At 48.8% G+C, this 20,465-nt stretch overlaps 1 protein-coding gene across 1 annotated transcript in view; it reads left to right on the top strand.

Annotated features, from left to right (window-relative positions):
• Positions 1 to 2,766: 2,766 nt before the first annotated feature.
• Positions 2,767 to 20,465, top strand: part of PROX1 (prospero homeobox 1) — a 44,179-nt gene continuing 26,480 nt past the window's right edge. The window contains exons 1-3 of the mRNA XM_005143872.3: positions 2,767 to 2,798; positions 10,026 to 11,814; positions 18,755 to 18,862. Of these exons, the coding sequence (XP_005143929.1) occupies positions 10,093 to 11,814; positions 18,755 to 18,862 (1,830 nt within the window). The 5' untranslated portion in view covers positions 2,767 to 2,798; positions 10,026 to 10,092. The remainder of the gene's footprint in view (positions 2,799 to 10,025; positions 11,815 to 18,754; positions 18,863 to 20,465) is intronic.

The raw sequence follows: 20,465 nt of genomic DNA, 5'->3' as shown, positions 1-20,465 counted from the left end.
ACCGGGTGACAGGTGCCTGTGCACATGGTACCATGGTTGGGGCCAGGCTGGCTGCCACTGCTCTGCTTCATGACCTTGGGGACATTGCCAGTGCCTCAGTTTCTCTTTTGGGCAAATCAGCAGCGGTCGAAGTTAAATTGGTGACAAACTCAGTGTCAAAGGCAGGTATTTGTTTGTTTCTTAGTGTTTGGCATGACTCGACTTTATCTCTACGTGCATCCTGGTGTCCTTTAAGAGAAAACTGGAAACAAAAGGAAAGAATTCAAGCGAGTCATTCACCCTCCAAATTTAGCCTATCTCCCCCTGCGTCCAAACACACTTCTGCACCCTTGTTCCGCAGCCCCTGCGGCACTTACAGCTACAAGCGGAGGCCGAACGTGTCACCGGGACGAGCCGAACCCAGCAAGAACAAGCAGGGAGCAATCCCTCCCCTTCCCTGCCGCGGACCAGCGCAGTGCGCCCGAGCGCCCTCGGGCCACCCCTGCCTGTCGCCCTCAGACGGCTGCGGGCCCGATGTCCCTGTTTCTGCAGGTTTCACGTTGAAACAACTCTTGGCGGCGCCGTCCCGGCGGGCAGAGGCTCCCGTGGGCCGGGAGGGAGCGACGGGCACCGGTCACTGCTCCGGAGCCGCCCGGCGCTGGGGATGGGAGACACAAGTGGTGGCAGCGGAGCGCCCCGGGACGAGCCCCGTTGAGTTTGCGGTCACGGAGGTGGCCAGCACCGGTCCCGGGAAGGGCCGCGGGCCCAGGCACAGCACAGCACGGCTGGCGAGGGTGCCCAGCGCGGCGAGGAGCGGGGCTGTCCCAAAGCCACCAACATCCACCTCCCGCTGTACGAGCCCCGACGTGCCGGGCCCTGCGCTCCTGGCGCTGCAGTGGACACGAAAGACTTTGTCTTTCGCACCAGTGCCGGGCTGTAGGACCGGTATTCCCGGATGTATCCCTTCGGGATCCGCCGGCCGGGGCAGCGGCGGGGACATTTAAGTTTGTCTTAGCGCAGTAACCGCTTCGCAGCTGCAGCTCTGCCCGTCCCTAGCGCTTTCTTAGTGATCGGCGCGGCTTGGTTTGCCCCATCGCTCACCCACCCGCATTACTGACCCCAAAGCGCCGATGCAGGGAGCCACGCTTCCCCCCGCGGGCAGGGCAGGCCCACAGCAGTGGGGCGGGCAGGGGCTGAGGCACAGCCCAGCCCCTCGCTGCTGGCACCGAGCGACGGCGCAAGTTTGGGCAGGGGATGCCCGTGCAAACCGGGCCTGCCCCGGCCCCAGCCCCGTCCTGGCTCTCCCCTCCCCTCGGGGTCCCTGTCCCTCAAGCCCCATCGGCCCTCACGGCAGCCCCGAGGGGCGGGCTCGGACGGGCCCGGCGGGCCAGCGCCGTCCTTACCTGCCGCCGAGCGCCCTGCAGCGCTCCGCCGCCTCCCGTCCCTCGGCAGGACGCTATTCCCTCGCATCCATTTATTCCCTTGCAAGCCTTAGGCAGTTTTCCCTCTGGAAGCCTCGCCCCCCAGCCGGCGGCGGCCGGGCCACCCTCCGCGGACACCGGGGCCGGAGTGCGGCGCTCCCGGCTCCGCAGCGCGGAAACCTGCGCTCCCGGCGAGACAAAACGCTCCCTGCGGGCTCTGCTCCGTGTTGCTGCCGGACTCGCCGGCAAGATCCTCTTTAGTGTTTCTATCCCCAAAGCACGTTTTCCCAACGCTTTCCCAGGCTGTGTCCACCTAGGGATGGGGTCAAGTTGCCCGAAACTTGGGGAGCCCTGCACGGGGGGGCCGGGAGCGCCGGTGCGGACACGGGGTGTGCGCACCGGCGGCTGTTGCACGCCGCGCAACCTGACTCTCGTTTCTGTGTTTATTTTCCGCTCCGCACATGGGGACGCTGCCACCGCTCCGGTCCCCTGGAAGTTTGTGACCCGCTTTGGGGAGCAGCACCCGATGCTTAACGCGTGAAGGACGCGCACCCCGGGGCAGCAGCTCCCCGCACTCCTCCTCTGTGAAGCTTTCCCGCAGGGGGGAAACATCCCGCATGGAACACGGCGAAGACTTCCCTAAAGTTTCTCTGTCTCCCCCTCCTTTCCCTTACGCGGGGCGGCTTTTGTCCGCCACGTGGGGGGGGAGCAATGGGGGGGGGGCGCCCCGTCGGGCCTCTTCCGTCCATCCGTCCGTCCGCAGGTGCGAACCGTCCGCACCTTCCCGCGGGTGCGGGGCGGCGCTTCCCTCACACCCCCCCCCTAACCCCCTCCTCCCCACGTTATTCCCTGTTCTCTCTCCCCGCTCCTGCCAAGTTCTCCCCGTCCCCCCCGTCCGTCCCAAGGAGCATCCCGATTGGGCGCCGGGCCGGGCTCACGTCACTCCGAGCGTGACGTCTAGTCTTCCTGTTTCCTTCAGCTGTGTCTTAAAGTAAATCTTGTGGCGGTGCGGAGCGATCGCTCGGCTCGGACAGCCCCGGCCCCAGCCCAGCCCAGCCCTGCCCTGCCCCGCGACCCGCTGCCGCCGCCGCTCCGCTCCCGCTGCCCGCACTCTCTCCCCTCTTTCCCTCCCAATCCCTCCCCTCTTTCCCTCCTCCCTCTCTCTCTCTCTCTCTCTTTCCCAGTTTATCCCGCTCCTCATCCGCGGAGCTTGCGCGTGCGCCCGTCCGCGTGTCCGCGTGTGCGGGGCGCGCGCGGGTGGTGTGCATGTGCGTTGGTGCGGGTGTCCCCCCCCTCCCCGCGTTACACCGGCAAGCCCAAAACACAACCGAAACCACCGACAGACCGACCGACCCCACGCAAACCCAGAGGCTGCAGCGTCGTCGCCTTTTGCACCGAGTAAGTACCCGCTGCCGCTCCGCGCCCCCTCCGTCCCTCCCGCTTCTTTCCCCTTTTTCTTCTATTCCTTTTTAATCCTTGCACTGCTCCGAACGGCCGTGGGGGGGTTGTTGACGGGGGACGATGATCTCCCCAGCAAAATACCCATCACCGTTACCCAACCTGCGCTTCTTCCTCCAAGGGGACAAAACTGCAGGGACTGTCCCCGCCGAGCAGCGCGGCCCCGGGCAGGGAGAGCGGCTGGGGGGGTTCCTGAGCACCGCGCTGCGCGGAGCGCTCTCCGCAGCCGGCCTCGGGCCCCAGAGCAAGTGTTAGGTGACCCCCCCCTTCCCTCGGCACTGCCACTTTCCGCGGACCGGCCTTTGGTTCCTGCCGCGGGCTGGAGCGCAGGGTTGCGGGAACGAGTATTTGGCTTCTTTTTTGTTGTTCCGAGCTCTTTCCCCACCCCGTCCTCGCCGAAGTTCCCCGTCCCCTGCGCTGAACTCCCGCTCCGCTCCCCCGAGCCGCCTCTTTGTCTGGTTTATTATAGCCGCCTGGCTTTTTGTCTCTTCCAATTTGCTTGCCATTTGCATGTCGCTAGTTCTCCTGTTCTCAGCCCGGCCGGGAAGGGCAGGGAGTTTTTACCCTCACTCTCCTTATCCTTGCAATTACTTTTTTCCCTTTTTTCTTTTCTTTTTCGTTTCCAAGGGTGGGACGAGCTGCGAATTGTGGAAATGCATGGAAAATGGGATCAGAGGGGTAGGTAGCGAGCACAGGAGATCAAATGCAAGTCGCGGGATGAGAGCCTTGATCTGGGAAAAGATGAGGATTATTGCTACTTTCTCCTTGTTTGCTTGTTGTTTGTTTTATTATCGGGGAGGTGGGAGGGAGCATTTAATTTCCCCGTGCCCTTTGGTGCAGATATTCCTGCCTTTTCTTGATATTCTCTTTATCGGCCGAGTGACCCGGCGTACTTTGCCATGTGTTTAAACGGAGTTAAAGCGCAGGAGGGGTCGGTGCTGGGGGCGCAGGGTTGGGATACAGGGCCTGGGACGGGCTCGAAGGGGGTCACCGAAAATGCGGGGCCCGACGGGAGCGGGCGGAGAAAGTTGCGCGTATGCGCCGCGATCGCGCCGGGCAGGTGCGCGGGGCGCGGGCAGGTGCGCTGGGCGGGCGCGGAGCGAGTTGGGTGGCAGTGCCTGGGGGATTGGGGCCGGCCGCGGTGTGTGCGGCGCGTCCGGAGCTCCGGAGGGGTCTGCGGCACGGACGCGTGTCCGCCTGCGGGAGTAACCCCCGCGGAGGGCATCAGTTTGGCGTCGGAGACAGGGTAGGAGATGCCGGTCAGGGCTGGTGGGGAAACGGCCGCAGCGTAGAGGTGCCCTTGGATGTCGGGCAAAAGTTGCCAGGGAGAGAGTTTGGAATCCCGCCGCTTTCCCACAGGTCCCGAAGGCAGCGGCGGTCCTGGGTGCCCTGCTAGTGTCACCTCAAAGCCCTCCTGCCAGGCGGAGGGCACCTGGAAGCTCATCGGCGCATCCCTGGCCGTAGCTGGGTGGTGGAAGGGGCCGGCGTTGTCTAGCGCAGGGTACGGAAGCACGGTTGTGGCACCGCGAGGTGTGTAAGCTCAGGTTATTTGTCACTTCCATCATCTGCAGAGGTTTGGCAGCGCGCAGGGTGAATTGTAGGGAGGCAGTTTCCTCAGCCGCAGATTTTCACGGGGCTCATTCCCATTACATCTTCTTCTCGCAGCTTTTTAGTGAGTTGCCATCAATCACAAAAAGTTCACAACCACTGCAGCTCTTTTTGCGTTTATTTTAGCTGCTTTTTGTCCAGAGCTTACCTTTAGCAGTGATGTCACACACTGAAATGTTTATTTCAAGGGTAGACAGGCTATCATGAGTTGAACTGCGATAAAAAGTACAGCGTTCCTACTTTTCCCTATGAAATTATTCTGTGAGGTGGCTGACATTCACTGAGTGGCACTGCCAGTATATACAGTTCACTTCCCTGCCAGCTGAACTCTGAGGCCTCTCGGTTTGTGTGACTGGTTTATATGACTTCTCCTTTTTATTATCAGTTGATAAATTAAGATATTCATAAGATTGGACACATTTTGAAATTGGAGTTTAATTCGATTCGGGGCAGAATTGTAAATACCGCACTTTGTAGTCTCCAAGTAATGATTTATTCTGCCTCAAAGTGCAGCCTAACTGCTAAGGTAACTAATCCAAGAACTGGGATTTTAACGACATCATGGAGCATAGAAAGAAAATGTCTTGGAAAACTTGGGCTGACTTTGTCGTAGGAATCTTGAGAACGTTTCAGTCTGGTCTCTGCACAGAGACCATGTGAGTTATTTTCTTCATGATCAGTGAAATAGCAAGGACCAAACTGGCCTAAGAGGAGGAGAATGTTTTCAGTTTTCTACCTGGAGCAGCTTGCTTTCTTTTTCTCATTCAAAGAGTCTGTGTCTTCGAGCAGTGCTGAGCACCGCTGTGTGATGGAGGGCCCTTCGTCTCCCCAAAATAAAGGCCTGAACTAATGAGATGCTGAATGCCTCCTGTTAGTGAGCTCTCTCAAATCCCCCTGCAGCCGATGGGAATCGCGGATGTTTGGCATGCTGAACACCTTGCTGGATTGGGTATCACCAGGTTCCTAAAACAAGGGTCACTTTTTTCCTTTAAGGCTCTTTTAGCAGGTGGCATAATTTTGAAGTAAATCAGGCTCTAATTTTTACATCTTCTTATGGAGAAATCCTAATGAAGTAGTTGCTGCTGCACAAACAGTTGCTCATCATTTCTGCCTTGTTTCAATTTAGACATCTCAGCTACAGGGGCCAGATAACCCTTTCTCCCAGGAAAACTTGTGTCAGAGCTGCACAGGAAGGTAGTGCTTTCCCATTAGTGGCTGACGTGATTTTAGCACTGAACAGATCTATGGTGAATAGTTGTCATCTGTTCTTCAAATCTGAGCTGTGGTTTTGTGCATGGAATGCTGTTGACCGGAATAATTTTTACCCTGTGCTTCCTGGTTGATTCTGGCAAAGCCATACCCAGCGTAGCGCTTCAGAGTGAAAGATCTGAGTATTTCTATTAGCAGAAGAGTGTTACATTTCTTATGTGATATTGGCATAATAGGCTGACATGAAACAGGCAGATGCTGGACCAAAGAAAGTACTCGGCTTGAGAAAAGATAGGCCAATTTCAGCTCTATGAAATGACATCTCCTTGAATTCATCCGTGAATATTCGTCAAGTTTAGCACTTTGCTGCTGTGTGTTTAATGGCCGTGTAGGTTAGGCTGGGGTCCTTCAGGGTGGCTGAAGAAGGTGGACTTGAATTTACATCTCCTTTGCATCTCATAAGTGTATGAATTAATCCAGGAGAAAATTATTAGCATCTTTGTAGATCGAGATGAGTTAACAAAATAGAGCACGGAAATGGATTGATTTGTAATGAGTGCGGTGAAATACCTGACATATTCCTCTCTACAGAGCATTCTAGCTGAAGGTTTGGTAACAATGACTCTTGGATCCCTAGAAATTAATCTGTTTCCAGTTAAAATGTCAATGCCTATCAAATGGATATGAAATAATGCCATGTCTGTAGCTGCTGTGCTGTTACGAGGTTATTCATAGCTACTTTGTAATTGTATCTCCTTAAACAAAAGGGTTGAAAGTAAATTCGTAAATAAATACTACTGCTATGTTTATGGATGGACTTAGAGAGTGCCGAGGAATGATTTGTAACTGTGGGCATGGAAGATGTTTGGTTTCTGAGGAAGCCGCATCGTGCGAGTTGAGGCTTGAGGTGTGGACAGGGAGTTTAGCACTTGGCATGCGAGGAGTATCAAAGTGAGGTGTAAAGCAAATTTAACCTTCACAGGTTTAAACCTCTGGAACTTTGAGAGAAGCGGTGCTTCTGAAGATTTCTACATACATCTTGCCAGCCTAAGCTATGTATTTCTGGGTAGCTGTACAGAGATATTAGATATATGAAATACAGTTTTGAGACAATGTGCAGCCAAAGTACTGGTATAACCTAAAGGATACACACTTCCTAATTATTTATTTTTATACCCCCAGGAGTTGCTTATTTAATCAGTCCTAATCTAATCAGTCTCGAAGTCTGCCTGTCATGGCTGGGATTCTGCATCCCGCTGTATGTGCCATCCCGCTTTCCTTGAGGTGTGAATTGGTTTTGGTCCTCTGAGACTGAAGTATTAACTGGCCATTCGATACCCATTCTGTTTCATCAGGCTAAAGTAGAACTATTTCTCATATTTAAGCCTTAAAGCTGGCAGTCTGTAGGCTCAGGATAACACCAGGGCAAATGGAAGATATTGCTTAATACCCAGGTTAAGTGTACGATAACTCCAATGCCTTCAGCTTCCAGCGAGGGTAGGAGGGCGCATCCGTCTGGAGCACCTCATGCAGTGGCAGGAATTGGCTGGAGGGCAGCTGCTGGTAGAGGGGCTCAGGGAGAGGAAAATGGACACTGGGGAGGAAGGATGCGTGGTAATGACCTTCCAACCTGGTGAAGGACAGCCTACTTCCTGAGCTTCTGACTCAAGGGTACAGCAAGCCCTCCCCATGTGTGTCCTTGGTTGGGATTGGGCAAGAGAGAGGCAAACAGTGGTCAGGCACCTCACATTTACTGGGAAATGTGCAAAACCCGAAACCTGACATGAGGTTTTCGTTGTGAGTCTGGGAACTTATTGCTGGATCTCAATCAAGCGTAGCTTGACTACAGGAAAGGAAGGAAAAGTGTGAAGGTTTTTTTGGTAGTGTTGGCATGTTGGTTTTTTTTCCTTTATTGTTTTTTCTTTTCCTTACTGGCAAGTCTTATCTATCTGGAGAATACTTTTAGACTATCTTCCATGCAATAGGCAAGAGTGCTTTTGGTTATCTTGCAATTAGTTTATATCACTTTCAAATGCACACCACTAGACTGAGAGGTCAACCTTGACCCTGGTTTATTCTGTGCCAGCCTCACCTGCTCAAAACCCCCTGTGGTAGTCACCCCTTCCCACCCCCGAGGACCTGGCCATTTATCTGCAAAACCAGCCCCTCTGAAATGTCAACTCCTCAGGTTTTTTGTTAAGATGAAGACCTAATTGTAAAAGCTTGATTCTGCCCCCTGAAAAACTCCATTTGCATTAGCTGAGAGAAAGCAGGAAACAGTCTTTTGCAAGGCATACTTCCAAGCAGGGCCTGATCCTACCACCCCTAACATGATTTTGGTACCCTGGACTGCAGGGGAGTTGCTCGCAGGGTGGGATGCTGCCTGCTGTGCAGGTGGTAGCATTGGGCCCCTGCGACAGAACTCCTTGCTATTTTTGATTTTGATATTTATCTGATTGTGAGGTAGCCAAACTTGACTTGCTTAACGCGCTTCTTGCTAAGGAGGGATCTTTGAAGACAGTGACCTGATAGCAGTGTGAGGCTCTGGATTTCCCGTCTGAATTCACAACACTTTTTTGGTGGTGTTTTTGTGGGTTTTATCACTCTTTGCTTTCCTGTATGCAAGGAGCCAGTAATGTAAACAAACATCAGGTCCCTTGCATAACTGTCTCTGACACCAAATTCTTGTAGTACATCCACAATACATGGGCAAAGGCTGCAGAATAAACATAATGCTTCTAAGTATTAAAAGCTTCTTGTTTTTTTCATCCTGGTTGCAAACTAAGCACTGGCTCCTGTCTTGATTTTACAGATTATTTCATGCTGAAATTATGTCTATTTGCATGGATAGTCATTCTTTAAAACTAGCCACAGATGCAGTCCTAGGGAGCACGTAGATGTTTTTACAGGTGAACCGAAAGAGATGGGAGCAATTCCAAAAAGTCTGCATGCTGCCTTTGGCAATATACCCTGTTATTGTGAAGATTGTGCTCTGTTAAGCAAATGTAAAGTTTAGTATTAGATAAGCGTTGCATGAAAAAGACGTTAATTCCCCCCAGTGTTAAATGTTAAGAAAGAGGAAAGTGTGTCTAGTGCTTTATGTGCGGTGCGAGTTTAGCATCACTAGTTAATAAGTCACAAATTATGTCAAGAGCCTTTTGCAAAATGCAAGGAAGTGTGTTATCTTTTTATGCTGTGTTCCTGGGAAACAATGCGAATTCATATAAAGGGAAGGTATCTTCCTTTCTCACGCAGCTGATTGATGTTATTTCTTTCATCTTCCCATATTTTTTCTCATCTTTTCTGCATGTCACAGGAAATAAGATCCTGTGTGTTCAAAAATACTCCATGTAAGAAGGGCTCTACTGGGCATTTGGTACACTGTTCTTGGGGATTTTTCTCCAAGCAGAGAGATGTGGCACTGAACATGCCTTGTTTCTGCTATGCAAAAAATGTAGTGTCATGTATTTTAGTGTAGGAAATACAGAATCTTCAGCCTTTGGTAGCGGGGCTTGCTTGGAGAATGGAAGTTAAGACAAGGGAAGGAATGTATGGAGAATTCAAACCACTGTCATGGCTAGTCAGTGGTACAGACAAGGCTCTGTTAATGAACTGCATTTTGGCCTTTATTTGATCACATCTCTGTAAATATTGTCATCCCAATCATAAAATATTTTAATGCATTTTTGCATTGCTGAATGAATGTTTCCCTAATGATTTAATAGAAGCGCTTTCCCCCCCCCCCCCAGTGTAAATCTAAATGCATCTGTGATTTCTTTGCCTTTCACATACACCTATTCTATCCTACCTACAATTATGTGCAAGTTGATATTTTGACCTTTGGAGGCTTATTTAACGGTTTTATCTCTCTTTAAAAAGCAAAACTACAATTATGGCTTTTACATAGCAATTGATTTCTTTTTTAATCCAAATTTTATACAATTTCTTGTTTTAACAATAAATCTTAACCAAGGAGTACTTTCATCTTCTTTTGTAACATGTATCTCAATGCCCTAAATTTAATCAATTGGTTGTCATGAGGCTGTGTTCTTCTAATCTACTCTTTCTTCTGAAGATAAACAGTATCATTTTAGGCATTTGTGCAAGAGAATCATATTACTGGTGCTTAAGCAGTTTTTGCTTTTTTAAATCTTAATCCATCTTAAACCAGTGGAGCAGAAATATTTAAAAATGTTTCATTTCAAGCAGAGTGCATAATAAATTGCAATAATTGTAATGTGCCATAAATCCCAGAGCCTATGCATTTTGCATTTTATTCAGGATTGAGGTCAGGAAATTTGGAGAAATTTAAAGAAAATGATTCATCAGTCCTTTTGTTCTGTTGGCCAGGGTCCCAGGATTCTTGAGCTGAGCCCAGCTGACAAGCTTTTGAAGATGGCACAATAACAGTCCAGTGATGCCTGACCATGACAGCACAGCCCTCTTAAGCAGGCAAACCAAGAGAAGAAGAGTTGACATTGGAGTGAAAAGGACGGTAGGGACAGCATCTGCATTTTTTGCAAAGGCGAGAGCAACGTTTTTTAGTGCCATGAATCCCCAAGGTTCAGAGCAGGATGTCGAGTATTCAGTGGTGCAGCATGCAGATGGGGAAAAGTCAAATGTACTCCGCAAGCTGCTGAAGAGGGCGAACTCGTATGAAGATGCCATGATGCCTTTTCCAGGAGCAACCATAATTTCCCAGCTGTTGAAAAATAACATGAACAAAAATGGTGGCACGGAGCCCAGTTTCCAAGCCAGCGGTCTCTCTAGTACAGGCTCAGAAGTACATCAGGAGGATGTATGCAGCAACTCTTCAAGAGACAGCCCCCAAGAGTGTCTTTCCCCTTTTGGCAGGCCGACTATGAGCCAGTTTGATGTGGATCGGTTATGCGATGAGCACCTGAGAGCTAAACGCGCCCGGGTTGAGAATATAATTCGGGGTATGAGCCATTCCCCCAGCGTGGCATTAAGGGGCAATGAAAACGAAAGAGAAATAGCTCCGCAGTCCGTGAGCCCCCGAGAAAGTTACAGAGAAAACAAGCGCAAGCAAAAGCTGCCGCAGCAGCAGCAGCAGAGTTTCCAGCAGCTGGTTTCGGCAAGGAAGGAGCAGAAGCGAGAGGAGCGCAGACAGCTGAAGCAGCAGCTGGAGGACATGCAGAAGCAGCTGCGCCAGCTGCAGGAGAAGTTCTACCAGATCTACGACAGCACTGACTCTGAAAATGATGAAGATGGCAACCTGTCTGAAGACAGCATGCGCTCCGAAACCATGGACGCGAGGGCGGGCGACTCCGTCGGCAGGTCGGACAATGAGATGTGTGAGCTGGACCCGGGGCAGTTCATCGACCGGGCACGGGCCCTCATCCGCGAGCAGGAGGTAGCGGAGAACAAGCCAAAAAGAGAAGGTCCCAAGGAGAAGGAGCAAGGGCCCAATGCCTTCCACCCCGAAGGCAAGCACTTGGCCGAGACACTGAAGCAGGAGTTGAACACTGCCATGTCGCAGGTTGTGGACACGGTGGTCAAAGTTTTCTCCTCCAAGCCCTCCCGCCAGCTTCCTCAGGTCTTCCCACCCCTCCAGATCCCGCAGGCGAGGTTCGCCGTTAACGGGGAGAACCACAACTTCCACACGGCCAACCAGCGCCTGCAGTGCTTTGGGGACGTCATCATTCCCAACCCCCTCGACACCTTTGGCAGCGTCCCCATGCCCGGCGCCACCGACCAAACCGAGGCGCTGCCCCTTGTCGTCCGCAAGAACTCCTCTGACCAAGCGGCCTCGGCTCCGCCGGCGGGAGGCCATCACGCCTCGCTGCATCAATCCCCGCTCTCGGCCACCGCTGGCTTCTCCACCTCCTCCTTCCGACACCCCTTCCCGCTGCCCCTCATGGCCTACCCCTTCCAGAGCCCCCTGGGTGCACCGTCAGCCTCCTTCCCAGGGAAGGACCGCTCCTCCCCTGAATCCCTTGACCTGACACGGGAGACCACCAGCCTGAGGACCAAGATGTCGTCGCACCACATGAACCATCACCCTTGCTCACCGGCACACCCCCCCAGCGCCGCCGAGGGTCTCTCCTTGTCCCTCATCAAGTCAGAGTGCGGTGATCTGCAAGACATGTCCGAAATCTCGCCCTACTCGGGAAGTGCAATATCCTTTTTGACAGGCGAGGCCATATCCTGGCAGTGGCTTGGTGGGAAAGGACAAGGGGCCATGGCCAAGCCTACCTGGGGGCTTGGTGAGGCCAAATTAAATGCTGGAGGCCCAGGTAGAGATAACAGGAAGGGCTTCTATAGGTATGTTGCCAACAAAAGACAGGCTAGGGATGATGTGAGCCCTCTCCAAAAGGAAACAGAACTGGCTACCCTGGATTTGGAGGAGGTTCAGGTTGTCTGTTCAGCCTGGAGAAGAGAAGCTGCGTGGAGACCAAAGAGCAGCTTCCAGTGTCTGAAGGGGGCTACAAGGATGCTGGAGAGGGACTCTTCATCAGGGACTGCAGCCATAGGACAAGGGGTGATGGGTTCAAAGTGAAACAGGGCAAGTTCAGGTTAGAGCTAAGGCAGAAGCTGTTCCCTGTGAGGGTGCTGAGGCGCTGGCACAGGGTGCCCAGAGAAGCTGTGGCTGCCCCATCCCTGGCAGTGTTCAAGGGCCTTGGGTGAGGTGTTCCCTGCCCATGGCAGGGGGTTGGAACTGGGTCATCTTAAGGTCCTTTCCAGCCAAAACTGTTCTGTGATTCTGTGTGTTGTCTATGTTGCTCCTTCAGCAGTGCTGTTCACATAATCAAGCCATGGTCCCTCTCCCAGCCTTTTTGACCGCCCCTGGTCAGGAAACAGCCAAGCCCATGGTACAGATGGCAGTGGGTTTGCCTGGGCTGGGGAGGTGATGGAGGGTGCATTGACCAGAAACAGTTCAAGCCATGGCCACCTTCATTCCCTCCCCTGCCAGGCCAGTGTGTGACCCATGTTAATGGTGTCATGGCTGGGGCTCGCAGAGAGCCATGGTTCAGTCGTTGGTGAGCCTTCGGCTCCCAAGTGTGTAAGGGAAATGAAGCATAAAAGACACAGGTACTGGTATATTCAGCCTGCATCAAGTTCTTTCCCCCACCCAGAGGTCTGTTCCTCAGCCCTTGTGCAGCTGCCTGCTATGCATGATTAACCTCTGTTCAGCCATACACTGAAATCTTTTGTCCTAACGTACACAAAGCAAATTATTTTGGAAAGCTAAAGAGAACAATTAAATATAAAACTTCAGCTGTATTAAAGTTACAGGACACTTCCCCTGCTTGGAAAAGAAAAACAGGATGAGAATAAAATCTCGCTTTTTAGCTCAATAGCAGCCTTTAGTTAGGGGGAAAGAAAATCCATCTCTGGCTGTATTTAGGCACATCCAGACATAGTAGTGATCTTTTTTTTGTTGGTTTTTTTTTCCCTGGAAAATAGGGTTTTTTTCTTCAATAACACCTCCCACTCCTTCCATCTTTCCCCCTAATGTCCTTTTTGGTCAAAAGATCCTTTTTTTCCAAGCACAGTCATACTAAAAGTGAATAAAACCCCCATGTCTGCCTGATGGTAAAGTTGCTGATTCACGTTAAGTGTAGATGGACATTTTTTCCCAAATCCAGGATCCCAGCAGAATGCAACAGCACAAGCACAGAGCCTTAGATGCAGCTGATTTGGTTCCCGAGTTGATGAAAGTAATTGTGGCTGAATAACTCTGCTTGTCCCTGAGTAATGGTAGTGATGGTGAGGACCTTGTCTCTGTTCCAGGGGCATCCTGTGAATACAGATGTCTGAGGCTGTGCCCCATCACTGGGTATTTTCTAGGTGATGAATAACTGGTGGCTGTAGATTAATTTAACCACATTTGCTGTAGACATGCTAAATCCTCAGGTGCTGGCAGGGCTCAAGACCTGCTGGGCACCTGTACATTCCAGCCTTCCAATGGCAGTGGGCAGCAGTGGGACGAAGGAAGGTACTGCAGGTCCAGAGCTCACCACCACCAGTCTTTGATCTAACTTAGGTCAAATCTGAGTCAAGAACTGCCGTTATCTGACCTTTATGAATAGACCCATTTCTACAGGGGGAAGTATTCCTAGTTTGAAAGCACCTTCTTTAGTTATTGGTGTTTTTGAGAGCCAGTTGATAGCAGACACGATGCTTGAGGGACCTCTTTCCTGAAAGAGGATCTCTGCTGTGTTGGTAGCAGGGACATCTCCTTGCTGTATATGTTGTATGGCAAAACAGAGTTGGTCTAAATCCAGCATCAATCCCAGTTACTTCCAGTTAGTTTTGGAATTCCAAACTGAAAATCTCTCCTGCATATTGACATGCAAGCAGCGATGCTCGGAAAGCAGCCCTGAGGTCAGGAGTGGGAGCCAAGGGCAAGACTCAGGCCAGGACAGTTAAGTAACTTGTACCAAGCAATACAGTGGCTTACTAATTGTTTGTGTGTAAAAGTAGTTCTTCCATCCTGGGAGAGGAGTGGGCAGAGGTGGAAAATGACAAGTGTGGGAACTAGGAGTCCTAGGGCTCCACTTGGCCTTCTCCACCTGTGGAGCATCTCTCCCTCACTCCTGCCATTTCTCCCCATGTCTCCTGCTTGTTCTCACTGGTGGTCACTAATGGAGCTTGTTGTTTCTGCTAAAACAAGGGTGTGAGATTCCCCAGCTGCTCCAAGGCTCAGACAGGGGAAACTCGGGGTGCTAGAGTGCTAGGTTCCCTTTAACCCTGCTCACCCTGCTTCTTCCCCTGCCACTGGGAAAGCGCTCTGATCTTCCTACCTAGACACTATTGCAGGCTGCAGTTTGATCTGGGTTTAGATACAAGGCCTGTTGGGACAAACAGATTTATTAAATAGGGTTTCTACACAACGTATACAGTTCAGCTGTGGGAATGGATGTTTTTCCCTAGCAGCAGCTTGTTTGTCCAGGTAGTTTGCAGTTTCTGGGAAAAAGCACAATATGGAGCTTGGTGTGTTTGTGGTTGATTCTGTTGAGACTCTTTTATTTTACATCTTGAATGTGCACATATAGGGAATATATTTCTTGAGAGAAGCAGATCCTTCTTCCCTGCAGAAAGCAACATCTGTTTTCCTGGACAGTATGGTCAGGATGAGAACATAAGACTAGCACATACAGCCAAGTTCAGGTTTTAGTAGTAAGCTAAAGCCTTAAACTAGCCTGCATTTTGGGGGGTTTTGTTTTTAACCAAGGCCTGTAAAATGTATCAGATGGTTCTTTGCTGAGTTGCAGAAGGAAATGGTTAATGTTTGCATATGTTGCTAAACAAGATAAGATGCACCTGCAGCAGAAATTCCCATCTTGGTCATGACTGCAGGCTGTCTCTTTGCAAACTAATCTGTTTAATCAAATATTAAGTTTTATTCAAATTGCAAAAGAAACAGGCAGCGAATTGTTTTGCTGCATGCTCTTCCTTTGTCATGCATCCTCTTTGCATCTCAAGAAAAATAGCCTTGTTCAGTCCCAGAACATTTGCATGGATCAAAAGTGACGCACAACAGTAGTTTGTGCGCTGCTGAGACATGCGTAAAGGTGAAGAAGTTTCTCTTGCTCTCCCTGGCAGGAAGGCTTCAAAACACGAGTGAAACTTTCTGCAGGTTTATTTCTTTATCACAAGAATTCCAATCCAACTGGAGTAAGTTTTACAGCCCCCATATGTGGAAGCTAGAAGTAGGGAATTACAGCATTTTGCAATGAGGAGTTACTGTGTCTGACTAGGAAATTCAACTCATTAAACTTTAAATAATGAGTGATTGTACAGCACAGGTGACTCTATGCTGTTGATAAAACCCGAGCACTGAACAAATACTTTCCAGCCAGCCCATTCTTTGGAGGGTCTTGAAGATGCTGCTCTGAGTTACAGCTGTTTGGAGCTTTGCTGATGAAAGGCACTTGGGGTGTAACTTAAGGAGTAGCTTGACTTTGCTAGTGCAGATTTTTTTACCTGATACAGCCCATTCTTACCTCCTTTCCTTCAGTTCAATACATGTGTGGGCTAGGAAAGCCTGTTAGAGCATCTGTGGGAGCTCAGGCTGAGAGGACCAGGAGTGCAAGATGTTTTTGCGGAAGAGGAGCGTTACCTGGGAGGATTGAAGTGCAAATGAGTCCAGTGCTGCACAATGCCACCTGTGTGCCTCTCCGGTTAAAACACACAAGTGTGTGTTGTATGTTCCATTCCCAGTCTTGCACTTCCCGTTTCCGAGCATTGTGCCTTTTTGCTGCTGGTGCTGCTGGTGAGGTGAGGCTGCGCCGTGTGTGTAAACGCACAGTGCTGAGGCTCTCAGGTTGTTTGAACACCGCTTTAGGTTCAGCTGCAGTACACAGTTCCTCTGATCTTTTATGTTCCTGAGCAGATGTCTTTCATTAATTTATGGATTTATCATCTTTCTTTCTCTCTTTTTTTTTCCCTTTCCTTTTTTTTGTGTGTTTTTTTACACCTGGCAGCTGGCTCAAGTTTCAGCAGTTATTGTCTATTTTGTATTACCCATAGAATTGAATGTCATCTGTCTTTACAAAGCTATAGCTAAGAGAATTGAGGCAAGCCACACGAGCTGCTGGGACAGAGCTTGTTTGCGTTCCATTCGGCACCCCTCCTCCTCCTCCTCCTCCCTTTACCTCCTTAATATTTATTTGTGCTCGTTTTCTTTCCTGGCCTTGAATGGGGCTTAGCTCGTGTTCGGTACAGCTGTATGTTTACTGAATCTATTTCATCATGAGTCATTGTGCGTGTGTAAGTATCCTGGAAACAGCTAGTGCTTTCTTGGAAGAACAGTTGCTTTTCAGCCCAAGCACTTAAAAAGGAAATTAAGCAATTGGTCAGTTCAGGTTTTATTTTCTGAAATAGCAACGGGTTATCTAATTCTTAGCTCTTAAGTCTGTCATTAACTATTTTGGGCTAGATTATTACAGATCCTGTCTTTTATCACAGTAGAGTGTTACCCTTACGATCAAGATATACAGATTTGTGGTATATTTGAGATCGCTTTAAGGCTGCCTGCTTCTTAAGAACGAGTATAAATTTAATAATAAAAAAGAAGGATTTCTGGGAATTTGATTCTCAGAGCATCTTTTAATACATGTTTCATTCAATGTCAATATCCTCTGGCATTAGAGCAAAAAATACTTAAATTCTAAATGCAGAAGGAATCCAAATGCTTAGAGAAGTGTCTAATATGCTTAAATCCAGCAAATAAGAGGGCTTTTTGGGGAAGTTTAAGTCCATCTTTGAGCTCGCATTGAAAGAGAGTATACGCCAAACCCAGCAATAACATGTTGTCAGCATCAGAGGAATTGCAAATTAAGGAGATTTAGGATTATTTCTTTTCCCCTTTCTTTTCTTTTAGTTATTGGAGTTCCCCTTTGGACCCCCACTTTCCTGAAAGGACCACATAACAAAATGGATTTCTGGCGTAGAAGTTTTGATTTGTCTAAAACTCTTATCACTAAGCAATAGGTGACAGCTTGCTACTATTATTTCACTTACGTATTTTGACAGATGGCACTGCAGAGTGTAATGCTCTTTTAGACTTCTCTATCAGTCTAATGGAGGTAACTGGAGGTTCTTTCAACTCTTCTCTTGGCACAAGAAGTATGTCAGTCATAAATTATCTTCTTTGTAATCATTAAGCATCTAAAACAAAATGCAAGTTCAGCTGAGCCGTTTTCCGTGTTCTTGCAGATACTAAGAGTTCCTTTGAAATAATATTGCCAATGCTTTTTTTTGGTTGGTTGGTTTTTAAATACTACATTTTTCCAACCAAAACAAGAACCTTGTAACTGAAATAAAAGGAGAAGGTTTCAATAGATTTCAGGAATTAGAGAAAAAGGAATTCTGCTGAAAAAGCCTCGCTAATCAGTAGCCTGCTGATAAAAACGAGTCTGGGTTTCCCGTCTCGAGGCCTGGAATGAGATGTTCTGTGCTGTAAGGTGGAAGAGGCACCTTGGCTGCGGAGCATCTGTCAACTTGCTTGACCTTCCCCCCTCGTAAGGTGTGAACCAAGGGAAATTTCCAGCCATTGTGTTTAGGAGAAACAGTCCTTAGAGAAGCTTCTGGGAAGAACCCTTAATTGACCTTGTGGGGGCCACATTGATTTTCTCCACGTGCATCTTCATTTCTGATAAATTATAAAGCCATTAATTTGCTGAGGAAATGGCAGGGCCAGCCTGCGGCACAGATGTGACCAGAGCCGTTCCTAGCACGCAGTTCACAAAAGAGAGCCAAGAAGCTGGGATCAAAATCAGCAAGCCGAGATTGTTATGGTTAGCTTCACATTCCCTTGGGAACTCTTGGAGTTGCTTCTGTTTACAGATCTAAAAGGTAATGATGTTTCCAGGATAAATAGGCGGCCTTATAGGGTAAGTGGCCATTTATTGATCTGCTAGCCCGCATTTATCGATTGGTTAGCCCCAAATACAGCTCCCTTCTCGGAGGAGTTAACTGTGTAAATCAGGAGGCGACAAGTTTGTGGTGGGGGGGATTGAACAGCAGAGGGGCTCTGCCTCTTGCAGATCTTGCTTTGATTTGCAAGGCAGCCACTGAAGCAAAGCAGCAGCTTTGGAGAGAGGGACTCAAGATGTTAGAATTTATCAACACGCGTGAATCAGGTGAGATGTACCGCCCGTGAAAAACATTGCTCAGCATGAGAAAGAGCCTCTGATTGCCTTCCATGCGTTTGGTTTTGTGTAAGAGGCACGACACTGAGAGTAAAAGAAACTAGCTGGAATTGCAAAGGGAGAGGGAGGAAAAGCTGCCCATAAGTTTTCTGCGGCACATGCTTCGTGCATTTGTTTCCTTAGCAACAAGTGAACATACATATGGTACACAAGCCGTAAACTTGCAAGGTTCCCAAGACCCAGCAGCAGAACTGATAAGAAAGACAGAGTTTGAGTGCACTGCCTCACATCCCTCATTTAGCTGCTTTACAGAAAATGACAGGGCAGCAATTTCAATGTTAACATTTTCTCCTGTAGTCTGGGGAGCTGTGGAGTGTTGATGGGGGCCCTTTGCTGGCTGTGTGCATTCAGAAACAGCTTTCTCAAGAAAAGCATTTTCCTTTACTAATTCAATCCTACATGCAGGAAGGCTTGTCACCGAATCACTTGAAAAAGGCCAAGCTCATGTTCTTTTACACCCGGTACCCAAGTTCCAATATGCTGAAAACCTACTTCTCAGATGTAAAGGTAAGAAAATCTCTCTCCTTCCTCCCCCCCCTTCCCCTCCTTACTGCATGTTGTATTTGCTCATGAAATGGTATCATGTTGTTATAGTAGAGATTAAGAATATCAAAGGTTACTCAAAGGTTACACCTGACTTTATACACTTGTTCTTCTTGTTGAGGTGTACCCTGTTTGTGCCTAGGTAAGGAAAGGCGATGGTTTTAGATTAAACCTAAAAAAAGAATCGAAATTTTAGAGCAAAAGAGGAATAATTCTTACAGTAAATTAAACAGTTTTCATTATAGATATCCTATTAAAAACTGAGATATTTTTTTTGTGGTGGTAGAAATGTACTTCCAAGAACATTTTGGAGCAGTTCTCAAGTGTTCCCTTATTGTTTCATTTCGGTTGGTTTCCTCATATTTGTGCTTACATAAGCAGAGTGTAAAATCCCTTTCTTTCTGTCAAAAAGAAACAGTACATTGAAATTCTCCGTGCAGAAGCTGCTTAAAAACAAAAGTGATGATTGTCTCTTATTTACAACTTAATTTGTTGTTGATGCAGAGTACACTGAGCATAAGGAGGATGAATAAAGTGACAGATTCAGGCCACATTATTCAAATGAGGATATGAAAGCTGTCGACATACAGCTGCATCCTCCCTCATTCTACAGAATATTAGGACCTCCTGATTTTTTTTCTAAAAGTAATTGTGCCTTCACATCAACTTGATTTTGTGTTAATCATCTAAGGTTTTTGCTTTAAAAAACAGAGATTGGGTTTTAATGATTATAATGGCATACATGGTGTCATTATCTAAGTAACTTTATAAACATTACATTAGCTTAAATTAGTTTGTTACATTCCTACCCCCCCCCAACCAAATTACAGAAATCCTGCTTTTAATCACTTTTGTGTTATGGGGTTTTTCAGTCTTAGTGGAAGATTATCCCACAGGTTTGTGAACTTGGCCCAGTTTCTGCTGATCACTTCGCTTTGGTCAAGTTTCTTGGCAGTTGTTCTCTTTATTTTTGCCATTTCACGTCGCATGTGCTCGCAACCCCAGTACCCCTCACAGCCGTGCCCTTGGAGGTTCCTCTTACTCAATGCCGCGCGCTGAGCGGGTGGTGACAACAGTTATGGAAAGGGGGTGAGGGGTGGGGGGAAGCAATACAGGCACTTCCTAGGCTAAATGGCTGGTCAAGAATCATTAAACACGCACAGAAACGCTGCAAATGGTGCAGCAGGCCAAGTGGAGGGTTTGCTCTCTGAGTGGATCCACCTGGAGTGGAAGAATCGGAGCTCCGATGAGCTGCCGCAGGCAGATGTGGTGCTGGCAGTGCTGCTCCAGAGGCTCTTGCTCTGGGGCTGCCCCATGTCTTCACCCCTGTGTGTTCTCAAGGTACACTGAGGTGGGGATGGCTTTTGTCCCTGGCATTACAGCTTTTTCCTCTCTTTAAGAAGATCCATACTTTGCATGTTTGCACACACACAGTGACTTTGCCTCCTGACAAAGTTGTGTAATATGCAGAAATTTGCTTTTCTGCCACCTTACGTTTCTACAGCACTAGGGGAAACCCAGTGTGGGGTCATCACAAGGTGTGGGATGAGGTCATTTAACCAAAAGC

Source organism: Melopsittacus undulatus, chromosome 3 (genome assembly GCF_012275295.1).
Source record: "Melopsittacus undulatus isolate bMelUnd1 chromosome 3, bMelUnd1.mat.Z, whole genome shotgun sequence".
NCBI lineage: Eukaryota > Metazoa > Chordata > Aves > Psittaciformes > Psittaculidae > Melopsittacus > Melopsittacus undulatus.
Note: the sequence above shows the minus strand (reverse complement) of the source record. Positions and strands in the feature narration are given on the sequence as shown.